This window comes from Larimichthys crocea, chromosome VIII (assembly GCF_000972845.2).
Source record: "Larimichthys crocea isolate SSNF chromosome VIII, L_crocea_2.0, whole genome shotgun sequence".
NCBI lineage: Eukaryota > Metazoa > Chordata > Actinopteri > Sciaenidae > Larimichthys > Larimichthys crocea.
This window is the reverse complement of record NC_040018.1, coordinates 30700852-30717624: the sequence shown is the minus strand read 5'-3', so window position 1 is coordinate 30717624 and position 16773 is coordinate 30700852. Positions and strand designations below refer to the sequence as shown.

General features: G+C 41.5%; 2 protein-coding genes and 3 non-coding genes across 6 annotated transcripts; 1 reads left to right on the top strand and 4 right to left on the bottom strand.

The window, feature by feature from the left end:
• Positions 1 to 3990: 3990 nt before the first annotated feature.
• Positions 3991 to 8228, top strand: pole3 (polymerase (DNA directed), epsilon 3 (p17 subunit)). Of its 2 annotated transcripts, XR_003462747.1 has the most exons (5): positions 3991 to 4399; positions 5279 to 5364; positions 5560 to 5678; positions 7484 to 7832; positions 7921 to 8228. XR_003462747.1 is itself a non-coding variant. In XM_019257647.2 (4 exons), exons 1-4 carry the CDS (start codon positions 4334 to 4336, stop codon positions 7669 to 7671), a joined length of 459 nt encoding a protein of 152 aa, XP_019113192.1. In that variant the 5' UTR covers positions 3991 to 4333; the 3' UTR covers positions 7672 to 8222. The 2 variants fall into 2 exon arrangements, 1 of the variants encoding a protein (XP_019113192.1); XM_019257647.2 differs by having other exon boundaries at positions 7484 to 8222.
• Positions 8229 to 9581: 1353 nt separating this feature from the next.
• On the bottom strand, positions 9582 to 13876 carry LOC104937790 (60S ribosomal protein L12). The gene is given in 7 exon segments (XM_027281500.1): positions 9582 to 9731; positions 9966 to 10052; positions 10138 to 10188; positions 10191 to 10218; positions 10299 to 10397; positions 10640 to 10713; positions 13706 to 13876. Coding segments are annotated over 7 exon segments (495 nt in total). The 5' UTR covers positions 13743 to 13876; the 3' UTR covers positions 9582 to 9612.
• Positions 9803 to 9927, bottom strand: LOC113746410 (small nucleolar RNA SNORA65). The gene has a single exon (XR_003462839.1). It is a non-coding gene; the product is annotated as a small nucleolar RNA SNORA65 (small nucleolar RNA).
• On the bottom strand, positions 10471 to 10598 carry LOC113746407 (small nucleolar RNA SNORA65). Its single transcript, XR_003462836.1, has one exon. It is a non-coding gene; the product is annotated as a small nucleolar RNA SNORA65 (small nucleolar RNA).
• On the bottom strand, positions 11054 to 11180 carry LOC113746403 (small nucleolar RNA SNORA65). The gene has a single exon (XR_003462832.1). It is a non-coding gene; the product is annotated as a small nucleolar RNA SNORA65 (small nucleolar RNA).
• Positions 13877 to 16773: the final 2897 nt, after the last annotated feature.

Genomic DNA, 16773 nt, shown 5'->3' with positions numbered 1-16773 from the left:
GAAGCACTTTGGTGCAAAAAACTTTAAAAGCCCATTAAAATATATTTTAATCTTCAAATGACATAAAAGCCTCCACAGTGTATATATTATCAGTGCATGTGTGACTGAATGCAAACATGTCGTCTTGTTCTGTTTCTGACGTTGTGTAGAGAACAATGACTCCATGAATAACACGACGCCCACCTGCCACCTGCTGCACAACAATGTTCATACAGTTAAATCAGCTCTGTAGGTACGAGTCTGAACAATGAAGCACTGTGACTGAGTTAAATGAAATGAAAACTCTCAATCAGTACAGTACAACATATAAAAAGTATTTTAAATTATAATTTATAGTATCTGATCAGTTGAAAACACACAAAAATTATTATTTCTCATCTTTTTTGTGACGTATGTCCACATGTGTCTGAACCACAGACTGTCTAAAACCTGAATGTAGTCTCTGTGACGTCCCTGCAGACTGTCTAAAACCTGAACGTAGTCTCTGTGACGTCCCTGCAGACTGTCTAAAACCTTGACACGGTCTCCATGACGTTCCTTGCAGGTTTCTGAAGAGCTGCTGTGGTTTTGCCGTCTGAGGTCTTTGTACTTTTATTTAACTAAAATATGATTTCACCTCCTCCACTATTGGAGAGGATCTAAAATTATGTTTGTATGACGTTTATATAATTCTCTCTAGTTGCTTGTATTATGTCAATGAAGCAGACAGTTCAACAGCTTTATTCTTAATATTTCAGTCAGTAGTTTATTTAAACATATACTGGATCTCTGACTGAGTGTCTGTATGAGGAGACCTTGGTGATTCATTCAGGCGCTCAGGTGTTATTGTTGGACTACAGGTTGGATTAAAGTCAGTCATGGTCAACAGAGTCTGACACATACATCGTCTCTAATCGACTTTTTGTTGATGTAGTCCTTCCTGACCTCCCTTCTGATACATTTATTCTTCTCTCTATATGAAGAGGCCTCCCTGCTAGAAATGTTTGTTATGGAGTGTGTCCAACAAAATATACAAGAGCAGTAAAGCTGAGGGACATAAAACCAAAACAATGAGCTGAAAGGTGCTAAAATGCTCCAAAAAGTTGATGAACTGCAGAGTCAGCTCTCTCTGAATATGGTCCAATGTCCTCGGCTCAGTAATAAACAGCAGAGGGACTCAGTTAGAGGCTGGATGCTGAACATAGACGAGCATTTAGCAGCTAAAGGAGTTGGTGGAGACTAAAAACGGAGCTAAACGAAGGACTTATATTCATCAAGTGACACAAAAACACATAAATGAATGTTTAATGCTCAATGACAGGTTTAATAAAAGATAAGCAATGTTACTGTCAGGATTTCTGGTACGTTTACAGCGATGATGTCAAGTGTCAGTGTCGGTTGATTGATGTCAACCGTCCCCTAAAGAATAAACAAAGTGGTCAAGGTGTTTTCTTCATTTGCTTGTCTGGTTGCATGTGTTTTCACGTATCAGCAACTTTTCTACCTGCTCCGCCTCAACTCTCTGTGATTTACAGAGTTTATGATGGACAGTGAAGTAAACTGCTGACAGCTGTAGCTGCTGTTAGCTCATCTTAGTTCAGTTTGTTAGCCAGGTTGCCCGGACTGTGAGCTCAGAGCCCTGGGGGAGTGTTAGTGTTTGTACCACAGGCGTTTTGGACCACCAGGAAGAAGAAGAGGAGGTTTACAGGGGAATGCTAAGGGGGAGTGATGTGGATGTCGTGCCAGAACAGGAGCTCAGCAGCCTCTATGGACATAATGGCAGAGGAGAAGAGAGTGAAGAGGACGCTGACGGAGGAAGCTAAGAAGAGAAAAGGAGAGAGTGAGCGAGCAAGAAGCCGCCGGACAAGAGTAAATGTGGGACTGACTTTTAGTGGTTGGTGAGAGCTTGGTGAAATAAAAGGCTGAAAGACAGACGCCCAGCTGGGCTGACTGCTGCTGGACTGGTCACTGATATCAGCTGCTGCTGGGGACCTGGTTGATGATGCACGGTAACGGTTGTCTCTCCTGCGTGGAGCTAACGTTAGCAGGTGCTGGTGGAGATGACGTGCCAGAACTGGAGCTCGACTCGCTAGTTTTTGAACGTAAGTAATGTAATCAAAACAAATACACACGTACAGCTGTACAAACAATTATATCATCATAATATGACTGGTTGGACATCTGCAGCACCTGTGGACATGAGGTCAGGTGAGCAGCAACACAAATATCGCTCAGCTGAGGAAACTTTAGTATCCTGGAGCGCTGCCCAGAAACAGCTACAGACGTTTGAACCTGGTGGGCGGCGAAGTTCACCTTCCAGTGCGTAGTCCTACTCTACAGAGCGGTTTACAACGTGTGGGCCGCATCGCCTCCTGCATGTGTCGAGGAAGCCAGCTGCCATGGAAACCACCTAAATACCTTTTCCAACAACAAACCATGACCTTCTCCGCTCTGTTTGTAATGAAGCTGAGCTGGAAGTCTGCCCAGTCAAGGATTTTAATATTCATCTGTACACTGAAAATAATGTGCAACGGGCCAAGAGGAAGCATTGTCGCGCCGCTGTGTGTTCCAGTTTGTCGGTGCAGTGTGAATGTTTAACGGATTGGACAGTTCATCCTGTAAGAAACACACTGAGTTGAACCTATGTTGTCTTGGGGACTATTTTCAGTGGCGGATTAATCCACATTTGGTGTCCCAGTATATATTTTGGTGTGTCACTGACAGTATATTAAAAGTGGACAGAGCTGCATTCTTTCTAATGGCCAGCAGAGTGCAGCTGCATCTTTATTGTATAGAGCCTTATGGAGAAAATGAGCCGACTTTCCAGTTGATTTAATACCCCAGTAAACAGTTTATGACCAGTTTATGGTCTGAAGTCTTCTTCCACACAGCATGATGTTCATGGTCCCATTTAAAGTAAGATAGACGATAAAACAGGTTTGAAGAATCTGAAATGTAAAACATGGTTTGCTTTGTTTACAATGTTTATGTGTTATTTTATCATTTTGATGTCTTCAGTGTTAATCTACAAAAACAAAAATAAAGAAAAAAACACGTAATAAGAAGATGTGTCCAAACTTTATGACTGTTACTGTACACACACCTGCTCATAGATGAGTAATAACAATAGAAACACAAAAGGAGCCGTTAATAGAAAAGATATTATTGCATGTTATGTGTTTATGTGGTTATGTATTTATGTTATATGAAGATAAATGCAGATACTGTCCAGTTGTTGTGTTGTGATGATGTTCAGTTGTCAAATTGTCTGAATCATGACAAAAGTTTGTAAATATAACTTTGACTGTAGCCTACGTGTGTTTCTAATTTTATTTTATTTAGTTCATACCAGGTGTACAATATTAAGTAAACAACAACAAAAATAAAAACAGAATCAAAATTAAGTATCATCAGACAATACAAAACACATTTTTTAATTATTATTCATGTTGCCACAGTGACGCAGTTCTTGATCTTTTCTTGTGAATGTGGCATTTTATTAATGATAAAATTAACTGTACAAAATAAAATCTTTATTTAACGTCACCTTGAAAACATAAAAATGTCTCGATCATGAAATTTTAATTGTTTGTCCAGTTTTCCTTTTTATATCCAGAATATTCTATTATATATATATATATATGATGTTTTCTTTGATTTAAAAAAATTACTACAAAGACAATATTTGTCCTAAATTGACCTAAAACTTAATAATACCAATATCTTCGTCAGGTTCAGTTTGTTTGTTTCAGTCCTGATGGATTTATTTTATTTTGTATTCTTAATAAGAATAATATTTACCTGAATGTGGAGAATCACATACTGTCACTATCTATCAGCATTAATGAAACATTTAAAACTAAATATCAATATCAAATATCAATATTATTATTTTTCTTTATATGTTTATAATTAATTAATAATTTTAAATATAGTAATTCGTTTGCAAAACAATTAAAACAATTAAATTTAAAAATAATTATTTCTTTATGTTAATGACGTACCCGTCGTCATACGTCACGCCTACGTCAGAGGCCAGAGTTGAGAGTTGACGCAGGAGGAGGCGCTCGTGCTTGGACGGTTCGCGGGAAACGTCTCAAAACAAATCGGTTCTGGTTGGCCCGCGCGGAAGAGATCGATTAACCGAACTGATCGATCACCTGTGTGTGACGTCCGAACAGGTGAACACCCGCGTGACGCTGCACGAGCTCGCTAACCAACGTTAGCTCGAGGCTAACACAACAACTCCGTTAGCGCCACGCGCGCGAGAGAGACAGAGACGACCGTTACCGGGGGGACCGGCGAACACGCGGCGGGCTGACCCGGTTCGAGGACTCTGTGAGCGGACAGTGAGATGGCAGAGAGACCGGAAGACCTGAACCTGCCCAACGCGGTGATAACCCGCATCATCAAGGAGGCGGTGAGTCCACGCGCACTGACCACGTGACGTCAGTGTGGACACCTGTACTCGAGTATTTGTGTCTGATTACGTTACTTATGATTCGAAAACTAACAACACAAGACAGAGCAGCCAGCTGGTGGTAGTCCAACAGTTACCGCCTCCCCCAGCTCCTGTTCTGGCACGACACCGGCTCCATTGGTTTATCTCGAAAACAATTAATCAATTATCAAAGTTAATCTGACGTGTCTCTAAAGTCAGTGGAGGTTTCCTCCGTCAGCGTCCTCTTCGCTTCGCTCTCCTCTGCCATTATGTCGTAGTCCAGCTCCGGTTCTGGCACGACACTCTTCTTCTTCCCGATGGTTCGAAACTAAAAATATCTTGTTTTAATTTCAGGTTTTAAGCTTGAAAACATCAAAATATTTCATCATGTTTTACTAAAAACTTATATTATATTTATATTATTAATTAATATTTACACTTAAATGTTTTTGTGAGGGACAGGTGAAATTTTAAAATTTACCTATTTAGTTAATTTACCTGTTTGAGTTAAATTATTCACGGACAGCAGCAACACAATAAATACTTTATTTTATAAATAATTTAAAGAAGTTTAAGTTAAGATTATTATTAATTACCAAGTTTGTCATCAGCAGCTCCTCGTTAACTCGTTTCTAATTCAGTGTTCATGAAAGTTTCCTCATTAGTCGCTTCGTAAACGATGTGCGTGGTGAACAGCTTCCCGTGTTTCACTGACTTCCCGTCTTCAGAATAAACGTTTTTCTCTTTTCATGTCGACTGACTGAGCTCTCCCGCAGCCCGCCTGTGTTCTCTGATAAACGTTGGTGACTCTGGCGGCGTTGAGATTAAACTCCTCCGCACCGTTTGTTTTCCTCACAGCTCCCAGACGGGGTGAACGTGTCGAAAGAAGCGAGGCGAGCCATCTCCCAGGCTGCCAGCGTGTTCGTGCTGTACGCGACGTCCTGGTAAGAACCGAACGAACCGAGCATCGATTCACAAAACTCAGCTTGACTCGAGAGACGGAAGAAACAACCGTCTGTGTGAGGATTAAAGTTTGAAAGAAATTCTATATTATTATCTGGCAGGTGGTCATACGGCCATCGTGTCCTGTAGGTGGTGCTGAACGCTGCTGTTAAATAAATGTTTGTGTCTCGTTACAGCGCCAACAACTTCGCCATGAAAGCGAAGAGGAAAACTCTGAACGCCGGGGACGTCCTGGCCGCGATGGAGGAGATGGAGTTCGAGCGGTTCATGGAGCCTCTGAAAGAAGCTCTGGAGGGTCGGTACACCAGCGGATGTCTTCTGCTTCATTCCTCCTCAGTCTGACTGCACGTGCTGACGTTTTTAATTAATTAATTCCGTCGTCCTTTGGAGCGTTTGTCCCTCCAGACTTTGTTAACTCGCTCAGATTTGCTCATTTTCCTGCTTCATGTTCTTCTAAATCTGCTTCTACTTGTGGAAATATGCTGCGTGTTTCATTTGTTTCGGTTTGCTCGGGGCGTCCGCTCCTGAACCGGACCGCGGTGGAGCCGCTGGGGTTTGAAAAAGACTTAGGCCAACTCACATAGGGCGGCGGATCAGGCGCTTCCCGAACGCTCTCGCGCCACGGCGCGAGCTTCCCGCAGGATTTCTATTTTTTCCGCGAGCCGCGGCTAAACCTCGTAAATTTCAACAGAGCACTGCCGCACCAGACAGGAAATCCGACACAGAATCAACGTAATAAACTTCCGCCCTTTCAAAATAAAACACAATACGCAGTTCATGTAGCTTTTTACAACTTCACATCAACGACGTCATGACCGGTGACACCAGGTGATCAAAGATCGATCAAAGGGTCTCAACGAGAGACTAATTGTTGAAGTGGAACAACACACAATCATTTATGACACAACAGATGCTTTTTATAATCTCCTCCACGTCAGAGAAGCAAAGTCAGCTGTTTGTTGTTGTTGTTTTTTTTATACACAGTTTATCGCGGGGTCTCGGGTATGTCCAGGATTCTCGTGTGATCTCGCGTGAATACGGCCGGCTTGCTCCGCTGCCGTCCACCTCCTGTGTGAGTCCTGTGTTAGAGCGGCAGTGTATCGCTGCGGCGCACACGTAACATGATGCCAGTCGACACTAATATGATGAAAGTCGAGTCGACGTCGACTAGTCGCTGGTGACATCATTGATATTTTCAGTAATTAAAAAAATCTCAGGAGGAGGGAATGCTTCGCCGTAACCTGTATAACTGTAACAACCGTTTTTCGATCCTGGTCTGCAAGAACACGAGCGCATCTACCTGCGCTGGGTGACGGCTCGCCCGCTGTCGCGTGATGGTATTTCTCGCTCGGGGTGCTTGTCGCTGGGACAGCCGGGTAACGTTTGCACAACTTGGGGAAATCTGTCCTCTTCGTCTGCGGTGGAATAATTCCCCGCTCTCCTTCCACTATGTCGACGTCAAGCTCTAAACGTCATCGTGGAGTAATGAAGTCGACTCGACCTCTACGTGCCGCGTCCTCGCCCGGTGGCTTCTGGGGGTCAGACGACGCCTTTACTCGACAGTTAAATGACGGCAACACACAGCTACATCAATAATATGCAAACCATCAGTCAGACGATAAAATGTCTCGTTACCGTCACGTCGTCTGCGATTATTTGACATTTCGTGCAAATCTGTTGAATCGTTTCAGTTAGCCAATTTAATGACGCTAAATTATCAAATGTATATCGAGTAACATTATTTAAAGTTTCAGACTCATGAAGAGAAGCTGCTGGAACTGTCTGACTGTCCATGAACGCACCGTGGCAATCATAATCAAACTCTGCTCGTCAGCGCTCGTCTTCTACGATTCGCTCGGGGAAGTTTGTTATTTTCTCGATGTGTGACCTCTGAATATTCTCTTAACCACGACAACATGCCCGCTGGTTAACGTTCTCGCTCATTACTGAGCATGTGCAGCTCTGAGCAGAGACGCCTCACTCCAAACACTAATTATGTAGGTTAATTTGTCACCTGTGGCCCACTTGGAGGTCGTTTCCCGGCCCGGATGTGGCCCCCGGGCCGCCCGTTGAATCACAGATGTCTGTTCTCCTCCACAGTGTACAAGAAGGGCCAGAAAGGAAAGAAGGAGGTGTCGGAGCAGAAACGCAAAGACAAAGAGAAGAAGACCGACTCCGAGAACGACAAGAGCCGGGAGGAGGAAGAGGAGGAGGAGGAGGAGCGCATGGAGGAGGAGCCCGAAGCCGAGAACGAAGCCGAGGAGGACGAGGAGGAGGTGGAGAACTGACGGAGGCCACGGTGACTGAATGAAATGCGCCCCCGTCACCTTCGCGCGAGGTCATCGCCGGCTGGACGTGATGCGTTTAAGCGCCGCCGAGTCGCCGTGAATCAGAACATCCAGGTTTAGAGTGTGAGGAGGTGCAGCAGCAGCAAACAAAGCACAAACAGGTGGAGCTCCTTCACGCACCTCCACCTCTGTTCATTTTGTATTTCTAATCATTTTTGATACAAACACTGTTTCTGTTTTTTTCTGTAGTCAAACTCAGACGGACTCTGGATCTGATCTGAGGTCAGTCATTAAAGGGCTCGTTAGAAACGTTTCACGCGTAGAGGTCAAACATCCGAACACACGAAGAAAACGTAGATCCAGTGAAGTTTAGATTGAAATCAGAAACTTCTCGATCAAAGAATAAGAAGCTGATCTGCTGATTCACACGAGCGGCTTCAGTGTTTGTCCATCTTTTTGTTTATCTGCTGAGTTTTGTTTTTTTTAGCATTTATACTTTTGTAGATTGTAAATGACTGTTTGAGATTTCCAATAAATATTTTGTATAAAAAGAAAAACTGCTGAGTCATGACTGACTGACCACAGACGGTTTCATCTGGATCCTTCAAACTTGATTCATTCACACGTTTTGTCTCGAGCTCCGACCATGAACTCGGCTGTATTTACTCCTCTGACAGTAAACTGGACCTTCAGCTTTGGGATCAAAAGACCAAACTAACCGATAATTGAGAAAATGACTTGAAAAAGAAAAAGAATCAGAGTAACAGTAATGCAGACACAGTTTTGTCCAAACATCAAACTCATTACAAATAATTAAAAGCATCAGATCTCAACATTTTGTCAAACTGAGACTATAAACTTGGTTTAATTAAAAGAACTTGTAAAACATAAAACATGAAACACCTGAACCTGACTTTACTGACTAACTGGTAGTAGCAGAGTTGGATTGTGGGTAATGTAGGCACCAGGTTTAGACAAGGACACAGAGACTCTGGCTTCTATCAGGTCCAGGTGACAGATGTTTGGAGCTCAGCTGGCAGCACGTCTGAGTCCAGACTGCAACAACACGGGTTAGACGACCACGACTGTTGCTACACTCGACTGTTCCATCAAATAAATGCTCAAAGAATTTTATTAATGAAAAAAAAATACATCGTCTGCATCTTTCTGTGCACACACACACACATCAGGTAAATTAAGTGGAAGCACGCACAAGAAGACTTAGACCTTTGTTCCATTAATAATAGTTATAAATCAGGATCATACTGGGGTTCAGGTGTTTTAATTCATATGTTGGTGTGTATCCTGTCTCATGCACTTCCTTTATTCAGCCTGGGATTTACTGAGGCTGGCAGAGATAATTATAAATCAGTAGTACAAGGTTAGGAGAGAACCATGTGGATATGAAACAATGCTCATTACTGAGCAGAAAACCAAAAAAGGACGTTATATTATCTGTATCAGTTAGAGCTCCTCGAGGAGCCTTTTCTCTGTAACCCCTTTTGTGTGTTGCACTGTTAAACACTCCTTGTAAAATATTAGTCAACTTAAACTTTGAATCCAGTCCTTCTTACTCAAGGGTTTCTCTTTAAAAATTCCCCAAATAGTCAAGTAAGATTTTTGTATTACATCATTTAAGTGCTGATTAATGTCAAACACATCATAAGTGTTTAATCTTTAGTTATATTTGGACTTTTAAAATCCTCTAAAAAGTAGTGACAGTTTAAAACGCTCATTTAGAAGTCCTGCATTAACAGTACTTAAGTTACTTAAGGTGTCGAGTAATCTATAAATGCTATATTTCTATATTTCAGTACTGTGTTCATGCATATGCAGTATTTTATGCTCATGGTTTACACAGGATGAGCCGATATTCAGTGAACTACAAAAACAAGGTTCGACACAGGTTGTTCCGTTTCAACATTTTTATTCACGTCAGATTTACTCGGACGGACACTCGATTTTGCCGCTGTTGATGTCATCGATGACGTCGTGGGGAGGACGTCCGTCGATGGTGCAGCCGACAGACTGAGCGGTTCCCAGGATCTCCTTGATGGTTCCTGAAGAGAAAGAATATATTTAATGTTTCAAGTCTAAAACACAGGAAACATTTTAAAAAGGTTCAAATTAAATCTGTTCCAGACTTTTCGGCACAGAGTTGTCCACATGTTGGGGCAGCCCTGTTTCCTAAAGCTGGGTCACTCTGAGCCTCCACTGGATTTACTCAGTCACCGTCACAGACGGCATATGGGCGGGAGGCTGAGCGGCACAAAGAAAAGCCAGCGGCGTCTTACCGGAGAGCTCCCTGGCGATGGAGCGAGCCCTCATGGTGCGGGCGATGGTCACGATCTCGTCGAAGGTGACGCTTCCGCTGTGCTTGACTGGAAGATTAAATGAATCAGAGTCAGTCCACTTCAGTCTGATCCCTTCGTTCAGGAAAACCTCAGCGTTTCCATGGTTACTTACTGTTCTTGACCTTCTTCCTGTCACGAGGAGGCTCCTTCAGAGCCTTGATTGAAGGGCGGAGGCAGAGGGAACGACCTCGACCTGAAACACACAAAGTCAAGTCATCCTCCAGCTCCGCAGAGTGTTTGTATCCACCGTGATGAGCCTGGCGGAGCACTCACCGTGGCCTGTCTGTTCTGGATGGTCAGCTTCACGGTGATCCTCAGGCCCTTCCAGTCACCGGTGGCCTTGGCAATGTCGTCACCAACTTTCTTGGGAGACTGTTGAGGACAAAGTTCAGTTAGGACGAGCACATTCAAGCTGAGACTCTTAAATTCACTCTGGGTTTTTTTGTTTTGTTCCAGACTTTTCGGCACAGAGTTGTCCATCGATTTTGGGCAGGCCTGTTTCCTAAAGCCGGGTCGCTCTGAGCCTCCACTGGATTACACTCAGTCACTGTGACAGACAGGCATAGTGGCGGGAGGCTGGTTCGGCTCATAGAGGCGGTTTGTTTCACACTTACCAGACCCAGAGGTCCGATTTTGGGGGCAAGAGCGGAGGTGGCTCCGACTTCTCCTCCTGTGCACCTCATGTACACTGCAAAGACAAAAACAAGCAGATTAAGACGACAAATGTTCACACGTTCGGTCTGAACACCCACTGACAGCTGAGCGTTCACAGGTGTGAAGACGATTCAGAGGACGGACGTGGTTTAGTTTCACAACTCGTTTTAAAACGACTAAAACACACCTGGATGATCAGGAACGAGTCCAAGAACATTTTATCCATCAGCTGCTCGTGTATCAGTTCAGTTATTCTGGATTTAAAGCTGCAGATTACTTTGAACTCAGACATCTAACACTCATCGTGTTGAGCGTTCAACTGATCAGGTGGAGTAATCGAGCAAATCTAAACATTTCAAAAAGGTTCAAATTAAATCTGTTCCAGACTTTTCGGCACAGAGTTGTCCACATGTTGGGGCAGCCCTGTTTCCTAAAGCTGGGTCACTCTGAGCCTCCACTGGATTATACTCAGTCACCGTGACAGACGGGCATAGTGGCGGGAGGCTGAGCGGTAGGGATGTGACTTTTGATCAAAAACACTATTCGAAATTCGATTCGAAAATCGACAGAACCCCGCCCGCCCCCACCCACACACCCACGCGTGCACACATGACAGACGGGTGAAACGGTAACGGTTTAATGAGTCAATAAACAATGTAAACAATAAACAATAAACTTCCATTCACATCACATAGCCAACAGTCTCAAACAATAATATAGGCTTCCAATTTTATTATTTATATTTATATTTACTATTTACGTCTGTTAGAAAGGAACCGCGAGTGAAACTGCCCGTTTAGGGAACGATATTGAAAGCGCTCGAACAGAGTAGAATAAACCTAAGACATATTTTTTGTTTCGAAAAATTAACATGTCGACGTGGTCGGGATGGAGACGGGTACCAACCTATTGACAATCAGACCGGCTGCGGAGAACACACGTTCCGATTTTCATTTATCAAAGTAATGAGGACCATACGGAACTTTTGCTACCTCGCTGCATCTCTGCATCACACTACAGTTACCGATGGCAATTCTTCTTCTGTTATTTTGACTACCTTTACTGTACGATAGCGGCCCCCTTGGCCGAATTAATGCAACAGAGTATTTTAGGAACTAGGAAACGCCTTTCTGTGCTCATTTTTTTAGTGGAATGCAATGAAAGCCAAAACGGCATTCAAAATTACTATTCAATATTCAACTCGTCATGATATTCGAAAATCATGTCCCATCCCTACTCGCGGCACAAAGAAAAGCCAGCGGCGTCTTACCGGAGAGCTCCCTGGCGTGGAGCGAGCCCTCATGGTGCGGGCGATGGTCACGATCTCATCGAAGGTGACGCTTCCGCTTAAGATTTGCTCGATTACAGCACTAAAATTACAAACTAACACTTCAATGTTTGAATAATCAATTCTCTGTGTGGTACAACACTGGTTCTGATTCCTGCTCCTTGGGCTCTGACACGTTTACGTCTCTCCACCTGATGACAATGAACGTGTCCGTCAGGACGAGTTAACGTCCCGATGTGAAATGTTGATCCATGTAGGATGCAGCGTAATAAAAAGGTTATTTAAGCTACAGATTTATTTTTTAATAAAAAAAGCTAGCTACAATAAAGACCCCAAAGGCATGGCAGGAATATTTGGGGATCTAGAAGGTTTGACAAATGTGAAGTTACAGAAAATCATTTTCAGGGTTCCCACTGCTTTTTCATGAACAAATTCAAGCACTTTTCCAGCACCTTTAAATAGGTAGCCTACTAGTTGTGTTTGCCATGATGGTCATGGAAGCGCAGCGGTGCCACTGTATGGCATAATAATATGGGTCTGATTAGCATTATTTCATATGGTAGATTGACTGTTTTGATTTTTAACTAATTGTGAATGGCTTGTATTCTCAGCTTGTGAGCGTGTATTTCTCTGCAGAACACCAAGCGAGTTGATAACTGAGTTCTGCATGTAAAGGCATCGGATCAAGCGTGTAGCCGATTAGGAAACATTGTTTTCTCTTTGGTTTATTGAGATAGACGTCACACAAATTTCAAGCATTTTCACAACCTTGAAAACACTGAATTGAAATTCAACCATTTTCAAGGAATTCAAGCACCCTGGGAACCCTGCATTTTATCTGTTGGTAAATTAAGTCATCGAGCTGCCCTACACGTGTGAACAGGTCAAACTGTTCAGGATTAAAAACAGGTCTGAACATTTAATAAAGTTCGTTCATAAGCTCTGTAAACTCCCACAGACACTTGACATAAACAGCTGAGACTGCACGAGATGTTTACTTATAAGTCAGTGACCAACTTTTAATTCACTAGTAACTTTAATTATTTGGATTATAGTTTCCACCTCATGTTTATGCAGTGTCTGCTGTGACAGCTGAACTAATGATGTTTGTATTTTAGGATAATCAATTAGTCAATCAGAAAAAATGTATCATGCTGTAATTTATTTGTTCATCTAAAATCTAGTTTAATTATATTATAGGATAAATCTTTGTATTATGACTAAACATTAACATTTGTCTCCCTGGTTTTTATCTGAACTGTAGCAATCAATGATCAATGATCAGGACTCTGTAATTAACTGATATTAAATATTTAGCCACATTTACACAATAAACTACATTAATAATTATTTAATTAAATCAGGAGCCCCATCATAGCTTCAGTGTCAGTTAGGACACTAAATTACAGATTATTCAGTGACTTATTTTAAATTAAATCTAATGTTTAATTTAAGTTTATAAATAAATAAATCTGACATGCTAACCCATGCTAACGTTAGCCGGTTAGCAGCTAACTAGCACGCGGCCTCCCCCTGGATTCAACACACAAAGTTTTCCCGCCACAGACCGACACAATGATCATAGAAACATGTAAACATGCAGATTAAAGGTTAAATGTTGTGTTCTGGTCTCTGCCGGCGCTCGGTGTCCCGTCTTACCGTGTTCATGTCTCCGCTGCAGGCCGCAGCCTCCGCTGTGAACAAACTCCTCGTTAGCCCGCGGACAGAGGGAACATACCAACTTTAATCTCGTTGGGGTCGAATTTGGGAGGCATGCTGCTGCTGCTGTGGAGGTCGAGCTCAGTTCAGCTTGGGTTGGTGAGGGTGTCGGATGAACCCGGGCTCGGGACGACCGATTACTGTTGCACCTTCACCGCTAACGGGAGAAAGAAAAGAGCGACGGAGCTCCGCGGAGGGTTTATATAGGAGCGGCAAGTCTCGCGAGAGGTCATGGACCAGCTCTCGTGACGTCGATGTGGACGTCATTTATTTATTTATTTATCTATTATTTATTAATAATTCTTTATTTATTTATTTATTTATTTATTTATTTATATACAATTTATATTGAATATTTTTTCTCATTTTTATTCTTGTTTGTTCTTTATTATATTATAATCATATTATATTATATCACATTATATTATATCATATTATATTATATCAACTTTATATTATATTATATTATATTATATTATATCATACTATTTATATCACATTATATTCTATTCTGTTCTATAATATTTATACTATATATTTCACATTATATTATATATTATATTCTACTATATTATTTCACTTTATACTATTTATATTATATTATATCACATTGTATCATTTTATTGTATTATGGAAAAAAAAGAAAAGTTTAAGTGTTTATAACGAGACTTGATTGAGAAAATCTTACTTTTATTTTGAAACGTTTCCTCTCTGGTGTCATTTATATGTTATTATTATGTATGTTATATATATTATATTATATTAAGAGTCGTTCCATGAGTGCTGTATAGAGAAATGACGGCATTGAGACTTTAACCACATCTATCACTCCGCTAACAGCTGTTCTAATATTAACATTACATTAACGTTACATTATATTCATCATCTATCTTTGATTGATTGTAAAAAGGATTGTGCCTACAACTGAATCACAGCCGTGCGATTCAGTATAACGGCACCCCCGCCCAGTTATATTGCTATATTAGCATAATCATGATCTATTACCACTTCCACAAATGTTTAGTTTCAACATTATGCATCATGAGTTTTGTTTATTTGAGTAATAAAAACCAATAAAACAATATCGAGATACAGGTAACATAATTCAGACTATTGTCAGGGTTGTTTTGCTCCATGTTCAATGGACTTGGAGAGCTTTGTTGGTGGTGGGAAGTATTTTCTAAACTGTGGTTCATGATCTCCGAGGAGGGTTAAAGTGCTGCATGTGGGTGCTGAGTGGTTGAACATCCCCGTATTAATGGGCCTGAGTGGTGAGTGCTGTAGAATATAAAAGCATTATGTAGGCATGATAGTGTACATTACTGCAGGTGTGTTTGTCATGTTTCCAGGTGATCACGTCTGTTGTGTTGCTCGCTGACTCACTCGCATGTTTCCTGTTTGATTCCTGGAGGACTTTTTTGACTCAGAGCTGCTCTACAGGAATAGAAACAGAACACAAGAGGGAGTAAGTGGTGAGAAGCAAAGATCATCACTGTTGTGCTGTTAATATGCATCACGAAAATCTGTGAGGAGAGTCAGAAAAATCACAGCTCATATTATCAAAGGAAAGATTTATCTTTGCTTTCAGAAAGTCCTCAGCGTTTAGAGGAAATGTCACGTCTGAATAATCTTTCTGAGAAATGCTGTGTGATTTTAAAGCTCCAAAGGACAGAAAATGTCTTTAAATTTTTAAATAAATAAACATGAAAACAGATAAGACATGTTTCATGTGCTGCTGAATATTAAGATTTTATCAGTGTTCACTTTTTCCAGAAAATTCATGTCTTTTTTGTCAATCTTTGTAAAGTTCAGTGAGGATTAAAAGCTTCTGACTATGTGATTTAGATGGATAATAAACTAAATGTATTATTTCTCACAGTGCTGAGTCATAAATCTTGGATAAATAACTTGTTGATTTTTTTTGTGTATTTCTACAGAGAACGACCTGGTTTGTCGACTAGTCCAGTAACAGTAACGGTAATGTCACATTACACCAACATGAGACACGAAGGACTCCGGTTTCAATCCTGCAGAGGAGACGGTAGCGTGTGATGCAATTACATTTCCATTCTCTTGTTTTTCTGTGTGTGCGTGCTGCGCTTGTGTCGCTATCTTTACGGGCCATATTTAGTTTTAAAAACAATCACAGTGAGGACGTTTCTGCTTTGTGGGGACATTTTGGTAAACGGCCTGTTGGGACGTTGTTTGGAGGAAGCTGCTCCGAGCTAAAGTGGTTGTGGTGATACAGGCGGTAACCTCCGTGGCTGTGAAGTGAAACCAAAAACTGCAGTTCCTTAAGCTCCACTTGAGGCTGGCTCCAGCGTTCAAATTATTTTAAAGTCTTAAAGTCTTAAAGTTATGCATTATTACAGCGTAGACACTTTGACTGACAGGTGGGTGTCCGTCACAGGTGTCTGGTTTCAGTAAGCAGGCTTTGTTCGCACCACAGCTTACCTCTTTGCCTATTTTTAGGTTAGCTGGGAGTCGGCAGAGGCAGGACCACAAAGATTGAAACGGCTATTTAGAAATGTGTGGGTGACGTCACATGACTACGTCCATGTTTTATACAGTCTGTGGTTTCTCCACATGTGACAAAGAAATGGCCTGTATTAGTTACTGTTTACTGTATTTTTTTATTTAGTGTAAATGTTGTTGAAACGTAGGATGTACTTCAGACATGGACTGTGCACGAACACACTCAACAGCTCTCAAAATTACACAGTTTCTAAGGGAGTTTGGTGTATTGTAGTTACTATTTCAGTTCTGCTGCTTATCTTGACAGGTAAGAGAGCCCAAACATTTATTTGCATTTGCACCAACATCGTGATAAATAAAATGATCATTCTAAGGTGATTAAACATGAATAAAAACATAATTATGAGCATTATATATCCTGTCAATAGAGCCCCCTAAATCTGATATGCTGCACCTTTAAGCACAGTACTTGAGTAAAAGTACTTAGTTACTTTCCAACTCTGGGGCTACAGAATGCATTATGTCCTCACATACATACAAAGAGAAATGTGTTTAAGTACAGGCATAATACAGTGTAGTGTCAGCTGTTATTTCTGCATAAATAAACTGTGA

Coding starts and splice junctions, on each gene's coding strand:
- pole3 (XM_019257647.2), top strand. CDS start 4,334: ATGGCAGAGAGACCGGAAGACCTGAACCTGCCCAACGCGGTGATAACC. Junction 5,365..5,559: donor GTGCTGTACGCGACGTCCTG/GTAAGAACCGAA, acceptor GTCTCGTTACAG/CGCCAACAACTTCGCCATGA. Junction 5,679..7,483: donor TCTGAAAGAAGCTCTGGAGG/GTCGGTACACCA, acceptor TCTCCTCCACAG/TGTACAAGAAGGGCCAGAAA.